This window comes from Carcharodon carcharias, chromosome 13 (genome assembly GCF_017639515.1).
Source record: "Carcharodon carcharias isolate sCarCar2 chromosome 13, sCarCar2.pri, whole genome shotgun sequence".
NCBI lineage: Eukaryota > Metazoa > Chordata > Chondrichthyes > Lamniformes > Lamnidae > Carcharodon > Carcharodon carcharias.
In genome coordinates, this window is record NC_054479.1 from 34,396,416 (window position 1) to 34,422,597 (window position 26,182).

Genomic DNA, 26,182 nt, shown 5'->3' on the forward strand with positions numbered 1-26,182 from the left:
ATGAAAGGGGATGCATTGGAGGAATAGGGAGTTGATTTCTTGAACATGAGTGGGCTGATTTGCATACAGGTCTTAGTGCAGGAGAGAGCGCCGGCAATTAAATTTCAAATGAGTTGGGATTTGTGGAGGGTGGAGTTTAATTTTGATTCTGAGGGTGGAAAAGGGTTTAATTTGTGCAATTTGAGGCAGGCAATGTGGAATCGGGAATAAATGAAAATGATGGCTTTAAGTTGAACTGAATCAGAGCATTAATATTATGTACAATCTGATGTGCAAAATTGTCATGCCGTTGAAAACTTTGGTCTTGCATTTTAGTGGGGCCATCTAGCTTAGCTTGGATGCGAGCAGAGAACTTTGTTTTCTGGGCATTTTGTTTTTAATACCAAAGAGTGGGAGATATCTTTGCTTTATTCCTAACATTTAAATGACTTCATGTTAAGTGCAAAAAGATTCTCAGAAGTAGTCCTTTTCAAGATGCAGCTTAAAAATTATACAACTAGTGTAGAACACAGAACTATATACTAAAGGTCTCTTGCCTTGCAGCTTCAGTGTGCTTCTGGCTCTTGCACAATGTCATCTTTTTTCAAAAAGTTGTACGTCTGCAACCACTCAGCAACAATGTAAAATGGCAGTAGTTTTGGGTATGAAAGGACTTCTGATATAGGCATTACATTTTCTGTACTTTAGGATCAAGTTTTAGCTTTATTTTGAGTCTTGTGTTTTAGTGTTACAAACAATGGGGTTGAAGTTCTGTGTTGGCTGTTAGTTCCATTTTATAGATTTAGGTGGGTTCCTTCTTGATGACTTGTGTTTATGTTTAAGGGTACATATGACTAAATGTGAATTACCCTCCAAGCAACTGTTGGTACCTGCTCAGATACTCAGCAGTGTTGACTGCCTAGATGCTATTAAATGACCTTTGGTAACCTATCAACTGCATTAGTGCATCCTACCAACTAAAATCCCACACTTGGAAATAACAGCACAGGCTAATGTAATTTGGGGTCCAGAACACATGCTTCTTTTGAATACAAAACTTTTGCAAGGTGCCCTTATGGAAAACAGATAAATTGTGCTTTTGCAACCAGAGTTAAAAGCAAGATGTTCCTGAGATTTAATTTTGTTTTTAACATTGAATAGTTTGGATAATTAAACTATTCAGAATGGGTGTGATAAATATTTTTTAAAGTGACTGCTCTTAGTGAGCAATACTCATTTTGTCACTTGACCCCTTACAAAAAAATTCAAAATATAGGTCTTTGTTTATCTCTTGTGGAGAGGTGGAATGTATAGAATTTTCTTAATTTCCATTGGTATATTTTTGGTATCCTTAAATAAAACTGGAATTTTCAAAGATGTCTTTAAATTCAGTGTAATAACTTTAGAATGAAAGAAGTAGACCAAAGAATGATTACAATGGTTTAAAATGGAAAACATGGACGTTCAAAGTGTGTAAAGCAGTGAGAGTGTAATGGCATTTTTCACTACTTTAACGGGCTTGAAGAGGCACTGAGAGTTTATCACCAAATTCCTTATTGGCACTTGCACAACCAGCGTGCAGCCATAAAGATCAGAAGGTCCCTTGTTCAATCACTTGATTTGTGCAGAGTTAGCTGATCTTGCATGGCATCTGTAGGGGTGCTTTAATTGGTCGCTGCCGATTATGAACCACTGTCCTAAGGCATTGTTGCCTTTAGGAGAGAGACAAGTTGTATTCAGAAGAGAGCAAGGTAAAAAGCTAACAATTTTAGATTTTTGTGCTGGTGAAGCATGTTTTGAATTCATGATGCAGCTTTTCTGTTTCTTTTGTCCTGGACTTAGAAAAAAGACATTGACTGCGAGGAGGTGTACCAGTTAAAAACATTGATTAATAATCTGCAGGAGCTTGTTGACCTCCACAGAAAGTACAACTGCAGACTGGCTCTCTCAGAGTTTGAAAAAGTAAGTGGTATTTTACATTAAAGATAATCTCGGAAGATGGATTGTTACTTTTGTATATCCAGAATTTGACATTTGAACATTGTTTAAAGCAGAAAATCCAGTGTGGTCCTGTCCTTCGTTGTAAAATAGTTGCCAGTGCTTATAACGTAGAGATTAATATTGTATCGTTATACCTCATAGTATAAGATGTACTATAAGGTAATACTGAGCCTTAGATTTGCTGATGGTTCAGATCAATTATCTGACACTGATTTTGGAACAAACTGTTCTTGTTCACAATTCTGTTAAATGTTACTTGTAATTTAATTATACACTGAGTCAGTGACTATCCCAGTGAACAAAGCTTTAAAGATTTTTAATCATGTTCTTTTGAAATTACGTTTTTAAATCAGATTTTAGCTAGTGTAATTAGCATATGACATGATTTAACTAGAGGATTGTATATTACAATATCCAATTACTAATAAGCTAATAGTTTGATTTATTTATTAGGAAACTACAGCAACAATTGTATTTCGGATGTTGGATAGGGTTCTGGCTCCAGAGCTTATTCCATCAACTCTTGAAAAAGTTATACAGCCTTATATAATCAAACACAACTTACAAAAGGAAGAGCTGCTATTGCATTACATAAAGGTAAATACTAGTCTATAGTGTCTTCCTGACAAAAGTAGTCTTAAGTCACAAATGCAACAGCTGAATTGTAAGATGTTTTGTTGTAAACTGTTTAACTGGAGAAATGTTTAAATAACTAATGGCATTGCAATTGAAGTATTACAAAGATAGGTGCAGTAAGTTAAATTATTATCTTTAAAATGATACTTCATATGTAATCTGTAATTGTATTTCATCAATAGTTATACCCAATACCATAGAAAAAGTAAAATATACAACTGAGAAAAATCCAAGGACTGTGTTCATTTTAAGAGTTTCAGGGAGGAATAATGTATTTTTAAATACTTTACCATTAAGACTGTCTCTTTGCTATGTCCCCTTCACAAGTTACAAGGATGAGAAAGGTTATTCATCCCATCTTGGCTAATGGATCCAGAAAAGCTCTGCAGCATCCAGTTGTAGATAATTATAGGAATTTTGCCATTACTCTGTGGAAGTCCATACTGTGTACTGGAAACTGTGAGAAAAATAATTTCCTGATAGCATTCTAAATTTGCCTTTATACTGTGTTAAATATGGTCTCCTTGTCTTCCTCTTGCAATTGACCTTGAAAAAATGTTCTCTACCTTTTCTGTACCCTCTTGCATATGGTTATGTTTTGCCTCCCTTATCACTTCCTTTCAGGGTTGGAAAGCTTGTTTTTCTGGGCTTTTCCTGTAACTCTGCCCTTTGAGCACTAGGAGGCTGTTCCCTGAACCACATCCTGCACAAATACTTGCGTCTTTGACCAGAGATTGTCACTGTGCTGCCTAGTTAGAGCAATTGCACACTTTGATCCAGTTCTTTTACTTGTCCACCAAGTGCTAGATATTTTGTTGTTTGAAGCATTTAACTTATTTATGGAAAGCTGTCTTGCTCTTTTCACAATGCAACTATGGGCCAGATTTTTGCTAACAAGTCAGGAAACTTCGCAACTCAACAGAGTCATCTCCATAGAAATGGTCCCTGTGTGCATTATTTTCACTCCACAGGATAGAGTAAGGATCACTAACCCCAGAAGCAGTTCAAAGTCGTGTGAATGCTGAGGGCGGGCTGGTTAGAAGGCCCGCTTTGGTTCTCTGGGACTTCAGCCCAGTTGTATTAAAGGCTGTTCGGCCCTCTGGCCCTTGCCCCTTGCTCCCCCTCATGCTCCCCCCACCCACTCTCCATTTGCCCTCAAACCTACTGTGCCCCTTCCACGCGCAATCAGCCAGTATGCACTCGGTACAGAACCAGTGAATCATATAATTACGATGGCAAGTCTTGAAATGCTCGTGAAAAAAACACCCATTCAGAAATCTGCTTTGAAAAGAACTTCTGCTCTTACGACCTTGTAAAAGTGTCAATCAGACACTATTCAAAGTTCCAATAACAGAAGTTTCATCCCACTTCATATCTCTTAATCATCCAAATAAACATACAGGTACAAAAAAACAGATCAGAGAGAATAATTTATTTTAAGCTCAGAAAGATGCTTCTCAGTCAAAGCTAACTCTACTTCATCCTGTGTACACAGACCCCGCTGAGCTAATCTGTTAATGAGTTAGAGCTCAGCCAAGCATTCATAATGAGACCATCTGGAAACTCTATCAGAGAAGCAGATGGCCAGGTATCTGTTTCTCTGGATGGCCACAATGGACCTGGCCAAGTTGGGAGTGCAGGCTGTGGGCTTGCTACTAAACCCCTATTCTGCACTGATGAAATTGCTGGTGCAGGGACAAGGGTGGGAATCCTGGAATTAAGTCCACTATTTTTAAAGGCCTTCAGGGTCACTCTGTATTCACTCTAAAAATCTGGCCCTTTGTGCAAAAAGCTACATATGAAAACATGTTTTCATGGGGATGGGCAGTGAGTAAACTTTTGAAGAGAAATTTGCTTTTAGAACCTCTATTGAGCTGAAATTAAGGTTTAAAAAAAACTATTATGAGTAACCTCCTTTTGCAATAGCCTCTTTAGGCTTAAAATATTTCATAAAATACTATGTTAAGGTGGCTCCTCTGCTTAACTTTATCCACAGCTGATGATGATTTAATGGGATTGTAGCCGAAAACCCTATAATAATGCATTCTATTCCAGAATTTTGGTGACGATGCAATGCCTAAAATTCAAGTCTAAGGCAGGTGTCAAGGCCCAAAATGAAGCAAAGTGCAATTACCTCTGAAGGATGTCTAACTCAACTTAGATCAGGTGTCAGATTTGATGCTGATATTGGATACAAGCTGCATTTAAAAATGAAAATAGAACATCAGGCCAACATGGAACTGATCCATACCAATGTTAGTTGTGGCATGAATATAGCTTATAGGGATAACTGTACTTTTGGTTTTCTCAGTGTAACTTGAATTTCACAGCCTCAAAGTGGAATATATACCTTTTGTTTGTAAATGACTAAGATATCTAAAGTAATCACATTATTGTCTTGTTTTAAATAGGATTTGCTGGAACGATGTAGTTCACGTTCAGCCTCTCTTTTTGAAACTGCATGGGAGGCCAAAGCTATGGCTGTATTGGGCTGTATGACTGAAATTGATGTAAGTATGATATACACTACCTTTATAGTACACCAGTAATTTCATTATTTTCATTGGCTAAAATTTATTGAGCTTATTTATTGGAGAGAGGGAAATGAGATGATGTGCTAATGTGAAGCATTCCTCCTCAAAGGAGGGACAATTATACCTCTTCTGGTAGGACGGTAAAGCTTGGGAACATTTTGTGTCTCTATCTGGTGGTGGGGGCAGCAGGGGAGATGTTGGTGGGTGAATAACACTTAAGTATTTTAGTTGTTAAAGATATTAACAGCTCTTATATATTTTTTGCTCTTTGTGATATGGTGATATTCCTTCACAGCTGATCTTTGATGCAGTACTACAGATAATGTATGGAGCAGTAGTGCCTTGGAGCGATGCAGTGGAACAACTTGTCAAGCAGCATTTGGAAAAGAATCATCCCAAGTATGCATCATTTTAATATTATGATAAATTTAATATAGTTATAATAGTTGAGACAGTCTGTGACTTTGAGGTGATGGTATTCTCATTGTTATGATCCCCGCTGAGGTTACCCCTGGACAAGCCTGATCCGAGAGTGGAACCCGGCTTGATAGATCCTAACTTTTAATTGTTTGTTTAAATAGGTGGGGAGTAGCTACTGAACAGAGTCCCAGGAGTCAACTGATGAACTTTTAACAAAAGAATAAAACATTTTTTAAACAAGAAAAGATGTACTATAATACGATATTCCTTCTCCCACAACTATACTTTTACAGATATATACAGATTTGTAAGGATTACACAAGTTACAAAAGCTATTTTATACTCTAATGTACGCAGTAAGTACACAGTCCATGCAAATCTATGGCACTCTGTGGTCAGACACACCAAACTCTGAAACCAAGTGACAGATGCCACTTCTAGATGCTATGAATCTCTCTTCAACTCCCCCACCCCGATGCATGTCACACCATGAGCCAGCCAGCCTCACTGGATTCTGTCTTTCACAAGAGGGTTTCTAATCTCCACACTCCAAGACCTCGCCTTGGAATCTTCTCCCAAGCCAACGCTTTCTCTCAGATGCCTTCCGCAAGGGTTCACCTCCAGGGTTTTGAACTCACCTTCCGATGTTCCTTTCCCCCGGGTCACCACATGCATTCAAGCTGTCTTCCACATATTCTCTCTCTCACCGACTCAGCTGCCAACGGTACACCACTGCTTCACATGCCCATAGCAAAGAGTTTACAGACCTTCAGTTGTCTCTTTGGACCTTATTGTCTCTTGCAAGCTGTTCTCACTTTAAATCTGCTTTCTGCAACATTTGTCTCTTTAACTAAAGCTTGGAGCCTTTCTCTCTGCCCTTCACTCTTAACTTCATTAACAGGACTTTTTCCAGGTTACTGTCCTTCCTTTGACTAGAAGGTCTTCTTTGGACTTTCCCCTCTTCTATTTCCCTGGAAGTTTGGGGTTTTTCTTTAGCTTGGGACTTGCTATCTGTCTCCTCTGCTCCAGCCTCTCCTGGCAGCAACTTTCAACCAACTTTAGCTGGCTATCTGCCCCTTCTATATGGCTGTTGTTTAGCAGCTGCCTTCCAAACCAGCTGAACTCTAGCAGCTTTCAAAACAAACTGTTGTTTCTTTAGGTTTTCTGTGTATCTGTGGGAGGGACCTACCTCTCTGGCCCCCTGTTACTTGGCAACAGCCCAATTCTTCTACCCTCGTGTTTGCTTAACTTAAGTCATACACTCGCATTAGAAATGCAAGCACCTTTTTAAAAGTGAATTAAAACTCCATTTGACTTACCTTTAACACACACATACAGAAATAAAAATCAAACTTACACTTTAAAGCTAAAACTCATTCCTAACACCCACCAATACAGATATAACTTACTAAGCTGTCTCTATTTCCTAATACCAAGTGATTGTTGCTCCTGTTCTTTTTTTGCTGGTAAAGGTTGCCCTTTTTTTAAGTTATAAAGGTTACTGGGCTGGGTGATGCTATTGGAATAAGCTTGGCGAATTGCACCAGTGCATTCTGTGGATAGTATATCCTTGGAGCCATAAAGTGTTTACGGTCAAACAGGGATGGATATTGAGTTCAGTGACAGTATTTCTTATTAAATGGCCTGCTTTGTCCCAGAAGGAGTGACCACACACATCTATGTGAATGATAAGTTTTCCATCATGCTTCTGGCTTCAATCTTGTGGATTTTGGAATAGCATTAGGTACCTCCCCAGGATGTTGATGGTGGTGCTGATGAAGGTCAGGGAGAAGTTATTTTTTCTTTATTCCTTCATGGGATGTGGGTATCACTGGCAAGGCCTGCATTTGTTGCCCATCCCTAATTGCCCTTGAACTGAGTGGCTTACTTGGCCATTTCACAGAGCAGTTAAAACTACCACATTGCTATGGGTCAGGAGTCACATGTAGCCCAGACCAGGTAAAGAAGGCAGGTTTCATCCCCTAAAGGACATTCGTGAACCAAAATGGTTTTTTTTTTGACAATTGATGTTTTCGTGGTGATTTTTACTGAGACTAGTTTTTCAATTTCAGCTGCTGTGGTGGGATTTGAACCCATGCCTCCAGACCCTTTGCCTGGGCCTCTGGGTTACTAGTCAAGATTACTGGAAGTGGTTGGGCCACTTTTTGGTGGCACTCATGGTGTAACATTTATGTGGAATGCATATAACCTCCTGCCTGTTGGCCTAAACTTGGATATTTTGCAACTGATGCTCCAGGCTGGGATGGGTGTTTATTTATTGGAAGAGTTATCAATGGTGCTAAATGCTATAGATTTGTCAGCACACATCCTCACGCTAGACAATAGGAATGTCGTTTATGAAGCAGCTCAAACCTTTGTGTTGAGGACAACTGCCCAGAGAAAAACATTGGAAATGTTAAGTGCTGTTGTGTCGTTTTAAAATGGACATTATTTTTTGTGTTTTAGTATGTCTACACTTTAAAAATAAAAAAAATCTCTTAACTCATTCGGGCTCATTAACATGAACTTAACAACTACTCAGAGTTAGAACTCTAGTATTTATAGGGAGATAGAGCTGGTGGTGAATTTTTGAAAACAGTGGGCGGTAGAGGATCCTGGACCTTTGCTTCATGGGAAGAGGTTTTCCTATTCTATCAGTTTGTAACGTTTACAGTCCTACAGAAAATACAACTGACAGCAGTCATTATTCACAGTATCTTTACAGTGCAGGAGGAAGCCATTTGGCCCATCGAGTCTGCACTGATTCTCTGAAAAAGCATTCCACCTAGACCTTTTCCCCTGCCTTATCCCCGTAACCTTGCACATTCTCTCTTTTCGGGTAGCAATCCAATTCCCTTTTGAATATCTCGACCAAACCTGCCTCCACCACCCTTTCAGGAAGCTTGTTCCAGACTCCAACCGCCCTCTGGGTGAAGAAGAAAATTCCTCGCTTCAAATTTACTTCTTTGCCAATTATTTTGAATCTGTGCCCTCTAGTTCTTGATGTTCTCTCGAGTGGGAACAGTTTCTCACTATTTACCCTGTCCATACCCCCTCAACATCTTGAATACCTCTATCAAGTCTACCCTCAGCCTTCTTTTCTCTAAGGAAAACAGTCCCGACATCTCCAATATATCCTCATAGCTACAGTTCTTCATCCTGGGAATCATTCTTGTGAACCTCCTCGGTACTCTCTCCAATGTCTTCACATCCTTCCTCAAGTATGGGACCTAGATCTGGACACAGTACTCCAGATGAGGCCTAATCAGTGTCTTATACAAATTCAACATGACCTTCTTACTCTTGTACTTAATGCCCCTATTAATGAAGCCTAAGGCACTGTATGGTTTATGAACTGCTTTCTCAACATACCCTGTCATCTTCAATGACCTATGTATGTATACACCGAGATCCCTCTGTTCCTGCACCTCCTTTTAAGGCTCTCCCTTTATTTTATACTGTCTCATCATATCTTTCCTGCCAAAATGAATCACCACACACTTTCCGCATTAAACTTCATCAGCCACTTGTCTGCCCAATCCACCAACATGTCTGTCGTTTTGAAGTTCATCAGTAAATTTTGAAATCATGCCCTGCACACTACAGCCTAGATCATATATATATGAGGAAGAGCAAGGGTCCCAACACTGACCCCTGAGGAACTCCACTACAGACCTTCCTCCAATCTGAAAAGCAACCATTTATCACTACTATTTCCTGTCACTCAGCCAAGTGCTTTTCCAAGTTTTTACTTTCCCTTTTATTCCATGAGTTAGAATTTTGCTCGCAAGTCTGTTGTATGGCACTGTATCAAATGCCTTTTGAAAATCCATAACACCACATCAACAGCGTTTCCTTTACCAACCTTCTCTGTTACCTCCTCAAAAAACTACACCAAGTTAGTTAAACATGATTTTCCCTTGATGAATCCATGCTGGCTCTTCTTAATTATCTTGCACTTGTCTAAGTAATTATTGATTTTATTCCATTCTATAGTTTCCGGACGTTTCCCTACCACTGAGGTCAAACTGACTGGCCTGTAGATGCCAGCTTTATCCTTGCACCCCTTTTTGAACAAGGGCATAAGATTTGCAATTCTCCAGTCCCCTGGCACCTCCCTTGAGTCTAAGAAAGACTGGAAGGTTACCAAAAGTGCCTCTGCAATTTGCACTCTCACTTCCCTCGGTACCCTTGGATGCATCTCATCCGGTCCTGATACCTTAGCTATTTTAAGTAAAGATAGCCTTTCCAATACCACCTTCCTCTCGATTGTAATTTCTTCTCATGTACCAGTTACCTCTCCCTCACCTTGGCCTGGGTAGCAAGTTCTTCCTTTGTAAAGACTGATGCAAAGTATTCATTCAACACCTCCACTATTTCTCCAGCCTCCACTTATTGTCCCTAATTGGCCCTACTCTTCCCTTACCACCATTTTATTATGCTGTGGAAGACCTTTGTTGGTTGAAAATGTTTTCGTAATTGTAACTCCTCCAGTTACACTAGAGAGACCTATTTTCTAATGGAGAGGTCAGGTTTAACCAGTTTCCTTAGTTTTCAATTGATAAGTGTCCTTTTTTTTTCTCTTCCCTCCCCAATTTTCTTCCAAGTTATACCACATTACAAACTTCCTTACTGAGTTGCTGTTTTATGGATGTTGGTTGTCCTCTGAGTTATGGTGGATTATTTGATCTGTAGGATATCTGTTGAATCCAATTCTCTCCGTATCCAATTTCAGAACTTTTCCAGTCATGGATTCATGAGCAGTTTACACTTAAATAATCCAAGGCATTATAGTAACTTATAGTGTCCTAACATTGCCCTGGCTAAGATCAGATAATTCAATACAAGACCAAACATTCTCGCTATGACTTTTAGGCAGCCTTACCTGGACGCTGAACTGAGTTTTATTACTTGTGGCAAGTTAATTATGGAAACGAAGAAGGCATGTAGCGGTAGAAATAAATGCTTAAGCTTTGAAGATTATGGAGTGATCTTGACCACAATTCTGAAATGCTTATAACACTATTCGATCAGATGTAACTAACGATTGGTTACATATCCCATCACTGCTTTCCACGTGAACAAAGTTAGAGTCAGTTACAATATCAATTGTGACTAAATGCTTCTCATTTGTCATGAGAGTTCCTTTCATGTAAGTTTCTTTACCCAAAATGGTTGATAAATAACACACAATATTGTTGGTAGGGTGAAATTGTTGCAAGAAAGCTACAGGCTAATGGAGATGAAGAAATTATTAAGAGGATATGGAATACGGAACTTTGACATGTTCAATGATCATGAAATAATGGTAGGATTGTGAATTTAATATATTATTAATAGCAAGATGTATGTGAACATATTGAAAGGACTAGATTCTGAATAAATTGTAATTGCAGAGATTTATCTGGATTTTGAGATCAAAAATAAAGTTTAACTGGAGTCACATTAGCCATTCCATTGTACATATTTTTTTTCTACATAAAGCTTCTTGGGTTGATAGATTTTTTTTTTTTTACTGACCTATGTTTTTTCTATTTACTTTCCATTGTGCATTTTTAGTCAGCAAGTATTGAGCTAAGCCTAAACTTTTGTATGTTACTGTTTTGAGGGGTTTATTCTTAAATAATCTTAAATATTGTATTTTTAGGATTTTGTATTCGTGAAGAAACAAATAACCGCTGCCTCGCTTTAATATCTAATGTGTTCATTTTGGAGTCTATTTTTAACAGGAATGTCACTTTCACCGTGCCTTCTTTTTTATTAATACTATGACCTGTTCTTTTGATTAGTGGTTGGTAAAGTTCATCTTGAAACAGGACTTGCCATCATCATTAGATGATGCTTTGAAAGTGGTTCATGCCTACCTACTGAGCCCAGTTGAAGTTTACTTTCTTCACTTAAAAAATTTGGCATCTATTGACAAAGTAAGTATCCCTTCACATATTCATGCTTGTGTTGTGTGTGGGGTGAGGTGTGTGAAATTCTGCTGGTCTCAACTTTTTTCTAAATCCAGTATGTTTGTATATTCTGAGATATCAGTGCAGAATTTTCTTTATCACATTTTGTTAAGCACTCTTGAACTTCCCTTCTACAATCTGCAGGTTTTTAAAATCCAAAATTTGTGTCACCCAATCTACTTCCTGAATTCCCTCATCTTCTCTCCTGCTTTATCCAACCTTGATGTCCCACATGATTAGCCTGAGCTCTTCATCTGGAGTTTATAATTTAAAAAAAAAGAAATGAATGAACATGCCTGCCTTTTTCCCTTGTTCAGAGAGATGACTCCCTCAGTTTGCTGAAGTCTCTTACATTGAATGAAGCTGAGGCCACCATAATGCGTTTGGCCACTTGGGCACAGTTGAAAACCCAAAACCAATCTGATGATCCTGAGGTAAGATCATGATGGCAATTCCTTAAGAAATATCACCTTACATTGATGGAATAAGTTGCAACTTCTGATTTTATAAAGATACATTCAGGCAGATTAAGTCCAGATTGAATATTTCATGCATAGTTTTTTTGGTGCTATTTATCCTCAAAAACTGTCATCCTTCCTTTCACCCAGACAACATTGGCTGCTTGCTTGGGATTTGAGCAATAACTATCTCCTGGTACCTTGCTCAAGTGACCATTATTCAATTTGAGCTTTGGTGAGCACTGGAAAGGTATTTGGCTAACAAGGTGAGGTGTTAACTCAGATTTGAACCTTATTGCAGTCATGCGATATGAATGCGCATATACTTCCCGAAAGGGTCATGAGTTAACAATCTGGAGGTAGAATCCCAGCTGATTTGGCCAAGAATTGCTGAAGCTACTTGTAGCATTCTCTACTGCTGTTTTTACTGTTGTTAGCTAATTCAACATTGTTCAAAATTGAACTTCCTAGCCAATATAGCTTAGTTCTTTACTGGATAAATTCACAGAGCCATTACAAAGCACTTAATGGTTCCATTGACTGTTAGTTTTCCTGCGAATAAACAAATGTGTAATTAGGAAAACTGTTTTATGCTATTCTTCTGTATTATACTTAGATTATAAAATATTGCTCAAATCAAAAGACTTTTGATTACACTTTGGCAAGTTGTATTTTTCTGTTGTTTCATCACACAAAATAAATGAGTTTTAACAGACAGGATCTGAGTGTTTAGTGGGGAAAACCTGTTCTATCATTTTAAAATAAGTATAGATAGCCAGGAAATTAGGAACAGAAGTAGGCCATTTAGCCCCTCAAGCCTTTTCCACCATGAATGATATCATGGCTTATCTGTCACCTAGCTCCATCTTTGCCCCACATCCCTTAATACCTTTTGGTTAACAGAAATCTATTAATCTCAGATTTAAAATTAACAATTGATCCAGCATTAATTGTGGTTTGCAGAAGACAGCTCCAAACTTCTACCGTTCCTTAGAAGTGTTTCCTAATTTCACTCCTGACAGATCTGACTCTAATTTTAGCCTGTTATGTGCAGAAATACTTTTAGAAGAAAAACGATGTACAGGTTTTACTGCTTATACTGTTGTTGTTTATATTTCAGTGGAAAAAACATCTGGTGTCAATTGCAAAGACAGTGGTGGAGATTATTAAATTTTTGCTGAGGAATCAAAAGGGTAATTTTTCTGTGTTCTTAAACACCTTTAGTTAATATTAGCTTTGCATTGCAATGACATTGAAAATGTTTTGTTTTATAGGAAACACTTTACAAAAGGAAGCGTGTGAAAACCTTTTAAATAAATTTGAAACCATTGCAAATTTACAGGTAATTATTATATAACACCATTCCATGTATGCATCAGAATATTTGGATCAGTTAATTCAAATATTGAAATAAGGTCCTGTTTGAAAGTATCTACCAAATTCCTCGTGGTCAAAGCCTGTTGAACAAAACTGCTCAGGGTTCAGCACAATCTCACTTGCAGACCATTAGATGGTTTGTACAGGAAGTGGTCAAAACTAAGCTAGTAGGATGTATTGTTTCAGTTGAGGTTAAAGTATCTAATTGAAGTCAGGGTATAATGTTGATGCAAGCAGAAGACCATTCATTTGTGCTGACCATGGCTAATGTGGAGTGTGGAGTCTGATGCTGGGTGCCCAAAGTGAAAGTTTTTTGTTCCATGGTATACTCACCTCAGTCTTAAGCCCATCTGTTCACAATGCCTTAACCATAAAAAAGAAAGTTGTATTCCTGAAGTTGTCTTTTCACAACCTCAGAATATCCCAAATCACTTCAGAGTCAACAAATTACTTTTGAAGTGGATTCACCTTTTTAACTTAGGGGAACACAGAAGGCAATTTGTCCACAGCGAGGTCCCACAAACAGCAACATGTTAAATTACTGGATAATCTGTTTTAGTGATGATGGTTGAGGGATAAGTATTGGCTAACACTTAGATCTTTTATATCCACCTGAGCAATAAGACCAAGAACTTTGGTTTTATATTTCATTCAAAAGATGGCACCTTTCACAATGCACATCCCCTCAGTTTGCAGTGAAATGTCAGTTTGTACTAAACTTTAGCAGTTTATACTGCTAAAGATCTGAATCAGAAGATCATGACCTCAAACCCCACTTCAGGTGTGAGACTGATACACTTAGCAAAGTCTGATACTTGAAACATATGTTTCTATAATTTGTATATATTAATTCTTCTTTTATAATTAATACTGATCTTTCATCCTTGGTTTTCAGGAGTATTTTGATGTATTTATTTCATTGAAAGAGTATGAGAATCCCAAAGTGCTTTTGCAATTGTTTGAAGAACAAGTTCAAGCATATGCAAGTATGAGGTCTAATTCAAAGCCAGAAAAGGATCCAGGTTGGACTGGTGGCTTAAACACCAATGTGAAGATTCCTACAGAGACCAAACCATATAAACTCTCTCTCCTGTTCCAAAACTCAGAACAGGATGTGGTGTCAAAGCTTGCATTAAGTGTACTTTCCGATGGGAATATAGGAGAGGCAGTAAACATTTGCAGGTAGGAAATATAGAAACTTTGGCATATAAACTATTTGTTGCTTGGACTTGGCAGAACTGTTTTATGGGAAAGTGAGTCACTGCGTGTTTGTGTGAATCATTCTGCCCCTCTTAATGGCTATTTGGAAAGTGCTGCTTGCAATCTTGTTAGTCAGATAATAATGTCCAGCAGGTTGGAATGGAGAATAGGTATTATATTTTTAAAACTTAATTGAGTTATTACAAATCATTTTGTTTTCTCTTTATTTCCTTTTCTTTTCACAGTGAGCTTTATGGACAGCACAAAAATGTTCAGACTGGTCAAGTATTGTTCCATGTGGCACAGAAACTATCTCAGATGTTGGAAACTAATGTTCCCATGATAATTCCAACTGGAATGAACTTGCCTGCAGTTATTTATGAACTGGCCTGCCAAGCTGTCACTATCTGTAGCACTGGTAATTTCTTACTGAGCTGTTCAATTTTGCCCTAATGATAGCTAATTTTTATCATTCAGATTGTTATCTTTGGATTTTTTTTGCAATAGATTTAGAATTTAATTGTAGGCATTAATTGTTGTTCTTCATTTGGAACAATGAGGGACGAAACTTGTATTTTGCCAGAAAGCATTTATTTTTATTTGGCCAGTAATTGCTCTAGTGTCAAAATTATTTTAGCAATGGAAACCTATTGCAGCAACAGTGGGTGGAATTTTCTATGCCTGTTGGCGGCGGGTGTGTTTGGCGGCATGAGCGGATTCACAACATCATGAAACCAGTTTGCAATCATCTACACTGCCGTCGATTGCCGGCCGCGTTTCCCGCCATCGGGAACTTCATTGTAATACATCTGCATACCATTATAAGCCCATCTCGCCGGAATTATCCGAGCACTGCTGACACATTTTACAACAGTACATAAGTGACGTGCACCTGGCGAGCTGCACTTTACTGGGGACTTCGAGGTTTGTTTGCCTACTTTGCTTCAGGCAGCGCTCGCGGTCATCAGCATCAGGTCACTTTTAAAGAGGCTTACGGGCTAGTCTCTACTTACCAGATCAGCCAAAAGGCGGGGGTGGCTTTTCAATGGCTGCTTGGGGAAGAGGGAAAGAAGTGGCATCAGGCAAGGGAAGAGGCTGCAGGGCGAGGGCTGTACTGGGGAACGGGGTATCCCAGAGTGTGTAGGGGGACATGAGTTGATCTGTGCAAGTGGCCTCAAGATAAGGGCTGAGGATGCAATCTCCAGAGGAGATGAGCCCAGATGGAGATTTGAGGGTGTGAGAGAGAGCAAGTGGTGATGTCCTTTGAGCTGGCAGTATGTGAGATGCCAGTGAATGTGTGATGGGCTTGATTGTGAGTTTAGAGTGATAAGATGGTTGTCTTACCCTGGTGGCACAGGTGAGATCATTCACACTCTTTCTGAATTTGATGGTCAACCTCTCCTGTGCAGCACTGGCATGATCACCACTGCCACCGCCTACCAAGCTGGAGTGATGAGATTGCTGGACCTCCTGCAGCCAGAGCTGGGGTAGAGGACATCACAGTGGGCCTCCACAACATCTAAAAGGCATTCCAAGGACATATCACTGAATTGGGGGGGGGGGCTGCAGCCTTCTTGCCTTTCGGGGCCATGTCTTGTGTGCAGCAGTCCTGGACTGGAAGCACTGAGAGATGTGTTCACGACTGCACTTTAAATATGGCACCCAGTGCGAGGAAGTGGCGAAGTGATGGTGTGGCGGGCAAATGAAAGCCTGCCTGCCATCGAAATAACATGATCAATGAGGCAAGATTGGAACGATATGGTGTGAAAAGCCACCATTGTGGCCAGTGGGTAAAACGTTCTTTTTCCCGCCCACTCCTGCACTTAGTGCAAATCTGGGACGATTCCGCCCAGTATCTGAGAAATGTATTAATACCGTCTAATTTTTTAAAAAATGGTTTATTTTCTTGATTGTTTAATGTTCAAGGTCACTGTATCCAGCCTCCCATTCTAATAAAGAGTAAAACTGAGTTTACTGACAATGGTGCAGATGAGACTTGTCACATTTCAAAATTTCTACCTGTTTATAGTAGTAGGGATTTTGATTTGATTGTGTGATACCAACAGTTTTGTATTCCAGGAATACAAAAACATATTTAAAATTCTTTATACCTGCATAGAATGTGTAGAGGGTGATAGTGTACAGAGAAAGAATCTCTACTTCTTAATATATTTGGGGTCCAATGAAATGTTTTGAGAATAAGTAGTTGTATGTGTAGAAAAATTCTGTAAAAGTAAGGTATATTACCAGAAAGGGACAAAATCCTCTGTTTTACTATGCACCAATAAACATGGTACAGAAAAGTGAAATGGAGGCTATTCATTTAACATGGAGAATGGTAGCGACATTCTAGCAATACTATTCCCAGAGATTGTATTAGGAATTAATGTAACCTGTGAGCCCCTGATGAAATGTGTGTGGCATGGGGGCAGAAACAATTTTAGTTTGCCTTATTACAGGTAGATAAGTTGAATTCTGATCACCACTCCCTCTGGAAAAACAAACCATTCTATACTTTATCCTCCATTTTTGCCAAAGACATTTTTTCAATTGATGATGAGAGAACTCAAGGGTGATGTACTTCCTTAATTTAGGGGATAATGATATCCTTCACAGTTGGCTCTAGACCAGTTTTGCTTATGAGGGCAGCGAAAGGACAAAAGCTGTGGACCTTTAAGAAAATGGTCGTTTTAAAACAAACTGTCTTCAACACAAACAAACTGCTTGGGGCCCCAATTGGAATCGGATCTGCAGTCAGCTCTGAAACAACAGTAGATATTTATTCTCTTACTGAAGATTAACTGTTGATGAAGCTTGATAAATGTGTGTGTACTTTTTCTGGAAAGGGACTGGAACATGAGACATCTTGGCGCTACAGATCCCAAGATAGAACTGAGTTTTAGTTGGACAAGTTCCTGTAGTATTTGTTTTAACCAATGACCAGATGTAACATGAATTAGTTTTCGTTGAGTATTGACTATCCTGCAGGTGTGGTTTCTGGTGAATTTCAAACTCCACTGCTTGCTTCATCTTGCCTTGCTGTGGATGTTTTTTTTTAATGGTGTAGGAGTTAGCTGGTGCAGTATCAATTTTTCTGTTGGAAAAGTTGGCTTAGTTCAAGAAACCTAGGGCAGAATTTTTGGCTCGTCGGGCAGGCGTGCACCATACCCGAACGAGCGTAAAATGATGTGCGGTGACTTTGGGTGAGGGTCCCGATGTCATTGCACACTTGTGCGATACTTTGGTCTGGAGTAAGGGGGGGGGGGGTGGCGGTGGCGGCGGCACGGGAGTCACAGCACACCCACCGACAATTAAGCAGCCTATTAAGGCCATTAATGAACTAATTGATTGTAATTTTTCGCTGGGCTTGGCCTAAATAGCCAAGTGGTTATGGTACTGGGTTTGTGACCCCAAGATCAAGAGTTCAAATCTCACAATGGCAAACTATGAAACAATGTAATTTTTCGCTGCCTGTCCAATCGTTCAGTTGGTGGGCAGGCAAAAAGGCCAAGTAAGTAGCCTTTGCGTTTTGGCAAAACCTCATCCACGGGTAGGATGAGGTTTCGATTAGTGTTTGAAAAAAATTTTTAAAACTTCTCAAACTCATTTCTAACATGTCCCTGCTCATGTGACAGAGTCACTTGAGGGGACATGTTTTTAACATCTCTACTTTCTTTATTTTTTATTTTCAGCTCCCTGAGGCAGCTCTGTGCCTCGGGGAGCTTTTACTATGTGCATCTGCACGCATGCATGAACTTCTACGTTCGTGCTCCTTCTGCCCCCACCCGGGCAGCGCTGAACGCTGCAACACGCGTTTCACACTAGCCGGCCGTTAATTAGTCAGTCAGTGTGAAATTGCATGTGGCCGTCCGTTTCGCAGCCAATCGCCCCACGGAGCCCGCCCGACAACTGGAAAACCCTGGCCCTAGAGTTTAACTAGTTTCCTCTTTAAAACAGCTTTCTGGTCTGAAAAATGCTATATTGTGAGTATTATCCATGATGTATGCAGGAGACTTAATATAAAATGGAGACCCAGCATTAATAGGAATCACCAATTTATGAGTAAAGCTGTCTACTCCACTATGACCATTTAGTAATGAAATATGGGTAAACTCTGGGTAAATGGATCAATTCCGAGAGAGGAAGTGCTGCCATAAAAGTGCCCTATGCATATAACCTTTCCTCCCTTCTCTCATCTTGAGTTGGCTTTGGTAATTGTAGAAAATGTCCACTGCATCTTTGAATAATGTACCTTTTATTTACTATGTAATTTGTTTTCCCCTTTTTCCCCTATCACTGGAAGACATTTGTAGATAAAGAATAGAATCAACAAACCTTTTCAAAGGCCTTTACCATTTATGCTTGCTTCCAGCCAGTAGCAGATGCATGAGAATAGTTTACTAAGCTTTTCACTCCTTGTGGTGAAGCAGCAATGTCTGACATTAAGATCAGAAACCTTTTAAGGAATCATAAACGTGAAACTTGGTCCTACCCACTCCAGTGTACAGCCCATTACTACACAAACATTTTGCAATGTAGTTCTGGCCTCAGCTTGTATTAATTTCCTTGACTAAAATATTACAGAAGTGTTGCAATTTAATTTTTAATGTGCTTTTACAGACCTTTTACTTGACTGTGAAGAATTGTGTAAAAGCACTCGTGCTGCTATGGACGTTTATAGACAGTGCCTTATTGATGATTATGGATTTAGAACAAAGGTAAGATGTTTCATCTTAACCATATTAAAGAGTAATTTATAATAACACTGCATCTGGTGTGCATTTCTTATTATCACACTTTCTGTTGCAATGAAAGTTTCTCTACATTTCTTTAAAGTGAAAAGTCAAGGCAGTATTTGGTACATACAAGGTCTCCCAGCAATTTAGAAAAAATAATAATTCTAACTTGTAACTTAATTAAGCAAATACCAATTTAACTTAATATCTTTTAATAGAAAAAAAAAGCCAGGGTTCTAATCTGTAGTTAAACTGATCTCAAACATTGCTCATTTACAATAATTAGGTGTTTTGTCCTTAAATTGTCAAAGCTTCACCTTATCAGAAGATGAATATTGTATATTACAAAGTGTAAAGCATCTGCCCTAACAAAACACAATGGGTGTGCCATCACCACAAAGTCTGCAATAGCAATCCAGGATAACTGTAATTAGCATAGACTGGTTGGGCTGATTAACCTGTTGCTATTCTATGTAATTCAAGCCTTGCTCACATCCTGGAAAAAAATACATTTTGAAAATCCAATTATTGAGCAATCCATTGAAGATCTATTAATCTTATCAGTCTGTATATAAATAAATGGAACATGCCACACGCATTTTCTTTCAAACACCTTGCACTTCCTATGTCATACATCTTGACAAATTCATTACTCGCCTTCTTCTAATTGATTCATATGAAAGTTTATTTGAGCCAGTTAGTTTACATGTAAATATCTAATTTTTCATAAAGCAATGGTACAGAACTACCAAATTCACCAATACAACTAACATTTATAACAAAATCAAGAAAAGTTAATGAATTCCAAGCCTGTTATTTAGGAATAAAAGTTGAAGTTTAATTTAGGATTGATAGGATTGGATATGCTGTATCTATTTTAAACTTCTATAAATCCTGCCAGTTTTCTTTTGAGAGACCACAGTCATATTGGGACCTTTTAAATTCTGATTTCTTTCTTTTTCCATTTTGGAATGTGTCCCTACCAGATAACTCTGGGATCTTCCCTGTTATGGCTTTAGGAATTTGCCAGATATTTTTCTTGTGCGGACATTCAAGGATCCTTAAGATCACAAGAACATCGCCATAAGTTAGCCGTTATCCCTTTTAAAAAAAAAGAAATGTGATCTTGTGTGGTACACTATTTGGAAGTAATAGCATTGCTCCAGAGTTAAACGGAGCACTACTACAACTGGAATGAACATGAATCCTCTTGTGTTCAGGACTTCAGCAAGCAGAAGCATCTCCCCTCTGTCACTGAAATTTAATCTATCAATAAAGCAGATTTCAAACTATTTCAGAATGTATAATAACTACACATGTTTCAACATATACTTTGTAATTTTTCAAAAGATATTTAAAAGGAGTTTAAAACTCCTACAGCGTGATGCCATCACCAAATCCATTTTCTCCTTGCCTTCCCTTTCAACATTCTGAGCGATTGTTCCCCCCACAATGACCTGGTGCACTCCACAATCGTGTATTCACTCCACAATCGTGTATTCCCTTTCCCATGCAAAAGATGCAACCCCCACCCTTTTATCTCTTCTCACTGTTCAGGACCCTAAACACTCCTCCTAGGTGAAACAGCGATTTACTTACACTTTCAATTTAGTACAATGTACTCACCACTCGTGAGTTTTCCTATACACCGGGGGGGACCATACACAAGGTGATCGCAAAGTGCAGTACGTCAGCTCAGCCAGAAAATGTAACCCTGAGTTTCTGGTGGTCTGCTGTTTTAATTCTCTGCCCACTCCTATTCCCACTTTGACCTCCTTTCTTTGGCCTCCAGCACCTTTGAACATAAGCTTGGGGAACAGCATCCCTTCTTTAGATTAGACAATTTACAGTCTCTGGACTCAAAATTAAGTTCAGCAATTTTGGATCATAACCACTGCTTGCCTTTTCAGAAAGTATCTCTTGGGAATGCTTCTGCTATTCCCATTTATGTTGCCTCCTCAACCCATCTTTTGTTTCTCTACTTGTCCCATTACCACCTCCTTTTGCCTTGCATCGTCATCCGTTTTGTCACTTGATCTCTGCCTTCTGCCCTATCACAGACCTTCCTTCTTATGCTTTCCTCCTCTTCCACCTGTTCGTAAGAGCATAAGAAAAAGGAGCAGGAGTAGGGTATTTGGCCCCTTGAGCCTGCTCTGCTATTCAGTAAGATCATGGCTGACCTGATTGTGGCCTTAACTCCACTTTGTTGTCTGCCCTCCATAACCCTTGACTTTCTTTTTAATTAAAAATCAGCCTTGAATATGTTAAATAATCCTGCCTCCACTGCTCCCTGGGGAAGAGAATTCCAAACACTAACGACCCTCTGAGAAGAAATTCCTCCTCATCTTTGTCTTAAATGGGAGACCCTTTATTTTGAAACTCGGCCCTAAGTTTTACATTCCCCCATGAGGTGAAACATCCTCTCAGCATCTACCCTGTCAAGCCCCCTCATAATCTTGTATGTTTTGGTAAGATCACTGCTCATTCATCAAAACTCCAATGAGTATAGGCCCAACCTTTCCTCATATGACAAACCCCTCATCCCAGGAAGTGTCAGCTTAGTGAACCTTCTCTGAACTGCTTCCAATGAAAGTATATCCCTCCTTAAGAAAGGAGACCAAAACTATACACGGCACCCGGGTGAGGTCTCACCAATGCCCTGTACAGTTGTAACAAGACTTCCCTACTGTTTTACTCCATCCCTACCTTATACTTGCTTAAACCATGTTATAGACCTAAAACATATAAACTCTCCCAGTTCTGATGAAAGGTCACCCATCTGAATCTACTTATGCTGTCTGACTTGTTCTATGTTCCAGCATTTTCTGTTTTCATTTTAGATTTCCAGCATCTGTCGTATTTTTCTCGAGTTTAAAAGTGTCATTGTTTATTGAGAAATAAGAATCTTTTGACTTTGATGTAGATTGTTAGATTATTAACCTGGATAATTCTGTTTGAGAAGATGACAACTTTGGAAACTGACAAAGATCCCTATGATGAATGGACTTTTGAAGATTTCTTCACAGAGGATGGCATTGTGCTTGATCACCTATCAGTGATGCCTGTAATGTATGAAATTACAACCTCATTCGTGCCATACTCTCCAGGTATATCAGTTGACTCAGAATCTACATGTTTTATATCTGAGTTGTTTCCATTTCATCTAGCTTGTTCTTGGCATTAAAATTCTATGCCTGATTTTGTCAGAATAATGGTAAGACTAATGACACTCGCTGTTATTTCTGCATAAATATGCACAGCTAGTTTAGGCAAGGAGCAGAGGCACGGATAAATGCCAATATCCAAAATTTGCACCAGTTTGCAGTTAGCTTCGTAAAAACAGCATTACACTCTGATTTACCATTGATATGCACTGAATGTTGAAGTTACTATATATGTGTGGTAGACGAGGGCTAGATGCTCCATACAGTTGAGTCTTGTCATTTCATGCATATGTACCCATTTAACCATATAATTAATTATTGTAATTATATGTAGTAATTATTAATTACTGCCAGTCAACCTCTCTGATACTGAAAATTAGCTATTACAAATGTGGAATCACTTCTAAAAATGTCAGCTTTAATCTTTTTTTAAAAAGTTTATTTTTCCTCTTCCCTAATCCAATCTTCTTTCTTAATTCAATCTTTCTTTATTTCTCTTTCTGTATCTGATCTGACATTAAATTATTTACTCTAGTTTGCATTTAGGGAGGTGATGGTGTAGTGGTACAGCCGTTGGACTAGTAATCCAGAGACCTAAGGTAACACTCTGTGGACCTGGGTTTGAATCCTGCCACGGCAGATGATGGAATTTTAATTCAATAAAAATGTAGAATTAAAGGTCTAATGATGACCATGAAACCATTGTTGATTGTTGCAAAAACCTGTCTGGTTCACTAATGCCCTTTAGGGAAGAAAACCTGCCGTCCTTACCTGGTCTGGCCTACATGTGACTCCAGACCCACAGCAATGTGGTTGACTCTTAAATGCCCTCTGAAATGACCTAGAAAGCCACTTAATTGTGTCAAACTGCTACAAAGCCTCTCAGAAAAGGAATGAAACTGCACAGACCACCTGGCATCAACCTAGGCATCAGAAACGACAGCGGCAAACTCCGTCCTGTTGACCCTGCAAAGTCCTCCTTAATAACATCCGGGGGCTAGTGCCAAAATTGGAAGAGCTGTCTCACAGCCTAGTCAAGCAACAGTAACCATTCTACCAGCAGGACAGACCCAGCAGAGGTGGTCGCACTGTGATATACAGTCGGGAGGGAGTTGCCCTGGGAGTTCTCAAGATCGACCCCGGACCCAATGAAGTCTCATGGCATCAGGTCAAACATGGGCAAGTAAACCTCCTGCTGATTATCACATGCTGCCCTCCCTCAGCTGATGAATCAGTGCTACTCCATATTGAACACCACTTAAAGGAAGCACTGAGGGTAGGAAGGGCACAGAGCATACTCTGGGTGGGGGACTTCAATTTCCATCACCGAGTGGCTCGGTAGCACCACTGCTGATCGAGTTGGCTGAGTCCTAAAGGATGTAGCTGCAAGACTGGGTTTGCAGCAGGTGGTGAGGGAACCAATAAGAGGGAAGAACATATTTGACCTCATCCTCACCAACCTGCCTGCTGCAGATGCATCTGTCCATGACAGTATTTGTAGGAGTAACCACCGCACAGTTGTTGCGGACATGAAGTCCCGCCTTTACACTGAGGATACGCTCCACCATTTCGAACAGATCTAGCCACTCAAGACTGGTCATCCATGAGGCACTGTAGACCCATCAGCAGCAGCAGTAGAATTGTACTCAAACACATCTGTAACCTCATGGCCTGACAATTTTTTTTATTCATTCGTGGGATGTGGACTTTTCTGGCTGGGCCAGCATTTATTGCCCATCCCTAGTTGCCCTTGAGAAGGTGGTGGTGAGCTGCCTTCTTGAACCCCTGCAGTCCATGTGGTGTAGATACACCCACAGTGCTGTTAGGGAGTTCAAGGATTTTGACCCAGAGACAGTGAAGGAACAGCAATATATCTCCAAGTCATGGGATTAACCTTGGTTCAATCAGAGTGCAGGAGGGGATGCCAGGAGCAGCACCCGACATACCTAAAAATGAGGTGTGAACCTGTTGAAGCTATTACACAGGACTATTTGTGTGCCAAACAGCATAAGCAGCAAGTGATAGACAGAGTTAAGCAATCCCACAACCAATGGATCAGATCTAAGCTCTGCAGTCCTGCCACATCCAGTCGTGAATGGTGGTGGACAATTAAACAACTCAGTGGAGGTGGAGGCTCCACCAATATCCCCATCCTCAATGAAGGGGGAGCCCAGCACATCAGTGCAAAAAATAAGGCATTTGCTACAATCTTCAGCCAGAAGTGCCAAGTGGATGATCCACCTCGGCCTCCTTCAGAGGTCCCCGGCATCATAGATGCCAGCCTTTAGCCAATTCGATTCATTCCATGTGATGTTAAGAAACGGCTGAAGGCACTGGATAGTACAGAGGCTATGGGTCCTAACAATATTCCTGCAGTAGTACTGAAGACTTGTGCTCCAGAACTTGCCACACCCCTAGCCAACCTGTGCTAGTTCAGTTACAACACTGGCATCTACCTGGCTATGTGGAAAATTGCCCAGGTGTGTCCTGTACACAAAAAGCAGGACAAAGCCAACTCGGCCAATTATCTCCCCCATCAGTCTAATCTCGATCATCAGTAAAGTAATGGAAGGGGTCATCAACAGTGCTTTTAAATGGCACTTGCTTAGCAATAAACTGCTCACTGAAGCCCAATTTGGGTTCTGCCAGTGCCACTCAGCTCTTGACTTCATTACAGCCTTGGTTCAAACATGGACAAAAAAGACTGAACTCCCGAGGTGAGGTGACAGTGATTATCCTTGACAACAAGACCGTGTTTGACAGAGTGAGTGTGACATAAAGGAGCCCTAGCAAAACTGGAATCAATGGGAATAAGGGGGAAAACTCTTCACTGGCGTCATACCTAGCAGAGGGGAAGATGGTTGTGGTTGTTGGAGGTCAGTCATTTCAGCTCCAGGACATCACTGCAGGAATTCCTCAAGGTAGTGTCCTGGGCCCAACCGTATTCAGCTGCTTCATCAATGACCTTTCTTCCATCATAAGGTCAGAAGTGGGGATGTTCGCTGATGTTTGCACAATTTTCAGCACCATTTGCGACTGCTCAGATACTGAAGCTGTCCATGTCCAAATGCAGCAAGACCTGGACAATATCCAGACTTGGGCTGACAAGTGGCAAGTAAGATTTGCACTTTAGTGCCCTGCAAGTGTCAGGCAATGACCATCTCCAACAAGAGAGAATCTGAGCATCGCCCCTTGACATTCAATGACATTACCATCACTTAATCCCCTGCTATCAACATTCTGGTGGGGTGGGGGGGTTACCATTGACCAGAAACTGAACTGAACTAGTCATATAAATACTGTGGCTACAAGACCAGGTCAGAGGCTATGAATCCTGTGATGAATAACTCACCACCTGTCTCTCCACAGCCTGTCCACCATCTAAAAGGCACAGGTCTGGAGTGTGATGGAATATCCCCCACTTGCCTGGATGAGTGCAGCTCCCACAACATTCAAGAAGCTTGACACTGTCCAAGACAAAGTAGCCCACTTGATCCAGCACAAACGTTAACTCCCTACCCCACCGATGCACAGTAGCAGCAGTGTGTACCATCTACAAGATGCACTGCAGGAATTCACCACGGCTCCTTAGGCAGCAACTTTCAAACCCACGACCACTACCACCTAGAAGGATTACGGCAGCAGATACATGGGAACACCACCACCTGGAAGTTCCCCTCCAAGTCACTCACCATCCTGACTTGGAAATATATCGCTGTT

The 26,182-nt window shown here is 40.0% G+C and overlaps 1 protein-coding gene across 1 annotated transcript in view; it reads left to right on the top strand.

The window, feature by feature from the left end:
- The window catches only part of kntc1 (kinetochore associated 1), a 137,336-nt gene that overhangs the window by 37,756 nt on the left and 73,398 nt on the right, over positions 1–26,182 (top strand). Inside the window, exons 25-37 of the mRNA XM_041203049.1 lie at positions 1,822–1,941; positions 2,434–2,577; positions 5,028–5,126; positions 5,446–5,549; positions 10,776–10,878; positions 11,360–11,494; positions 11,845–11,961; positions 13,106–13,178; positions 13,260–13,327; positions 14,258–14,544; positions 14,808–14,980; positions 19,183–19,280; positions 22,261–22,405. Of these exons, the coding sequence (XP_041058983.1) occupies positions 1,822–1,941; positions 2,434–2,577; positions 5,028–5,126; positions 5,446–5,549; positions 10,776–10,878; positions 11,360–11,494; positions 11,845–11,961; positions 13,106–13,178; positions 13,260–13,327; positions 14,258–14,544; positions 14,808–14,980; positions 19,183–19,280; positions 22,261–22,405 (1,666 nt within the window). The remainder of the gene's footprint in view (positions 1–1,821; positions 1,942–2,433; positions 2,578–5,027; positions 5,127–5,445; positions 5,550–10,775; positions 10,879–11,359; positions 11,495–11,844; positions 11,962–13,105; positions 13,179–13,259; positions 13,328–14,257; positions 14,545–14,807; positions 14,981–19,182; positions 19,281–22,260; positions 22,406–26,182) is intronic.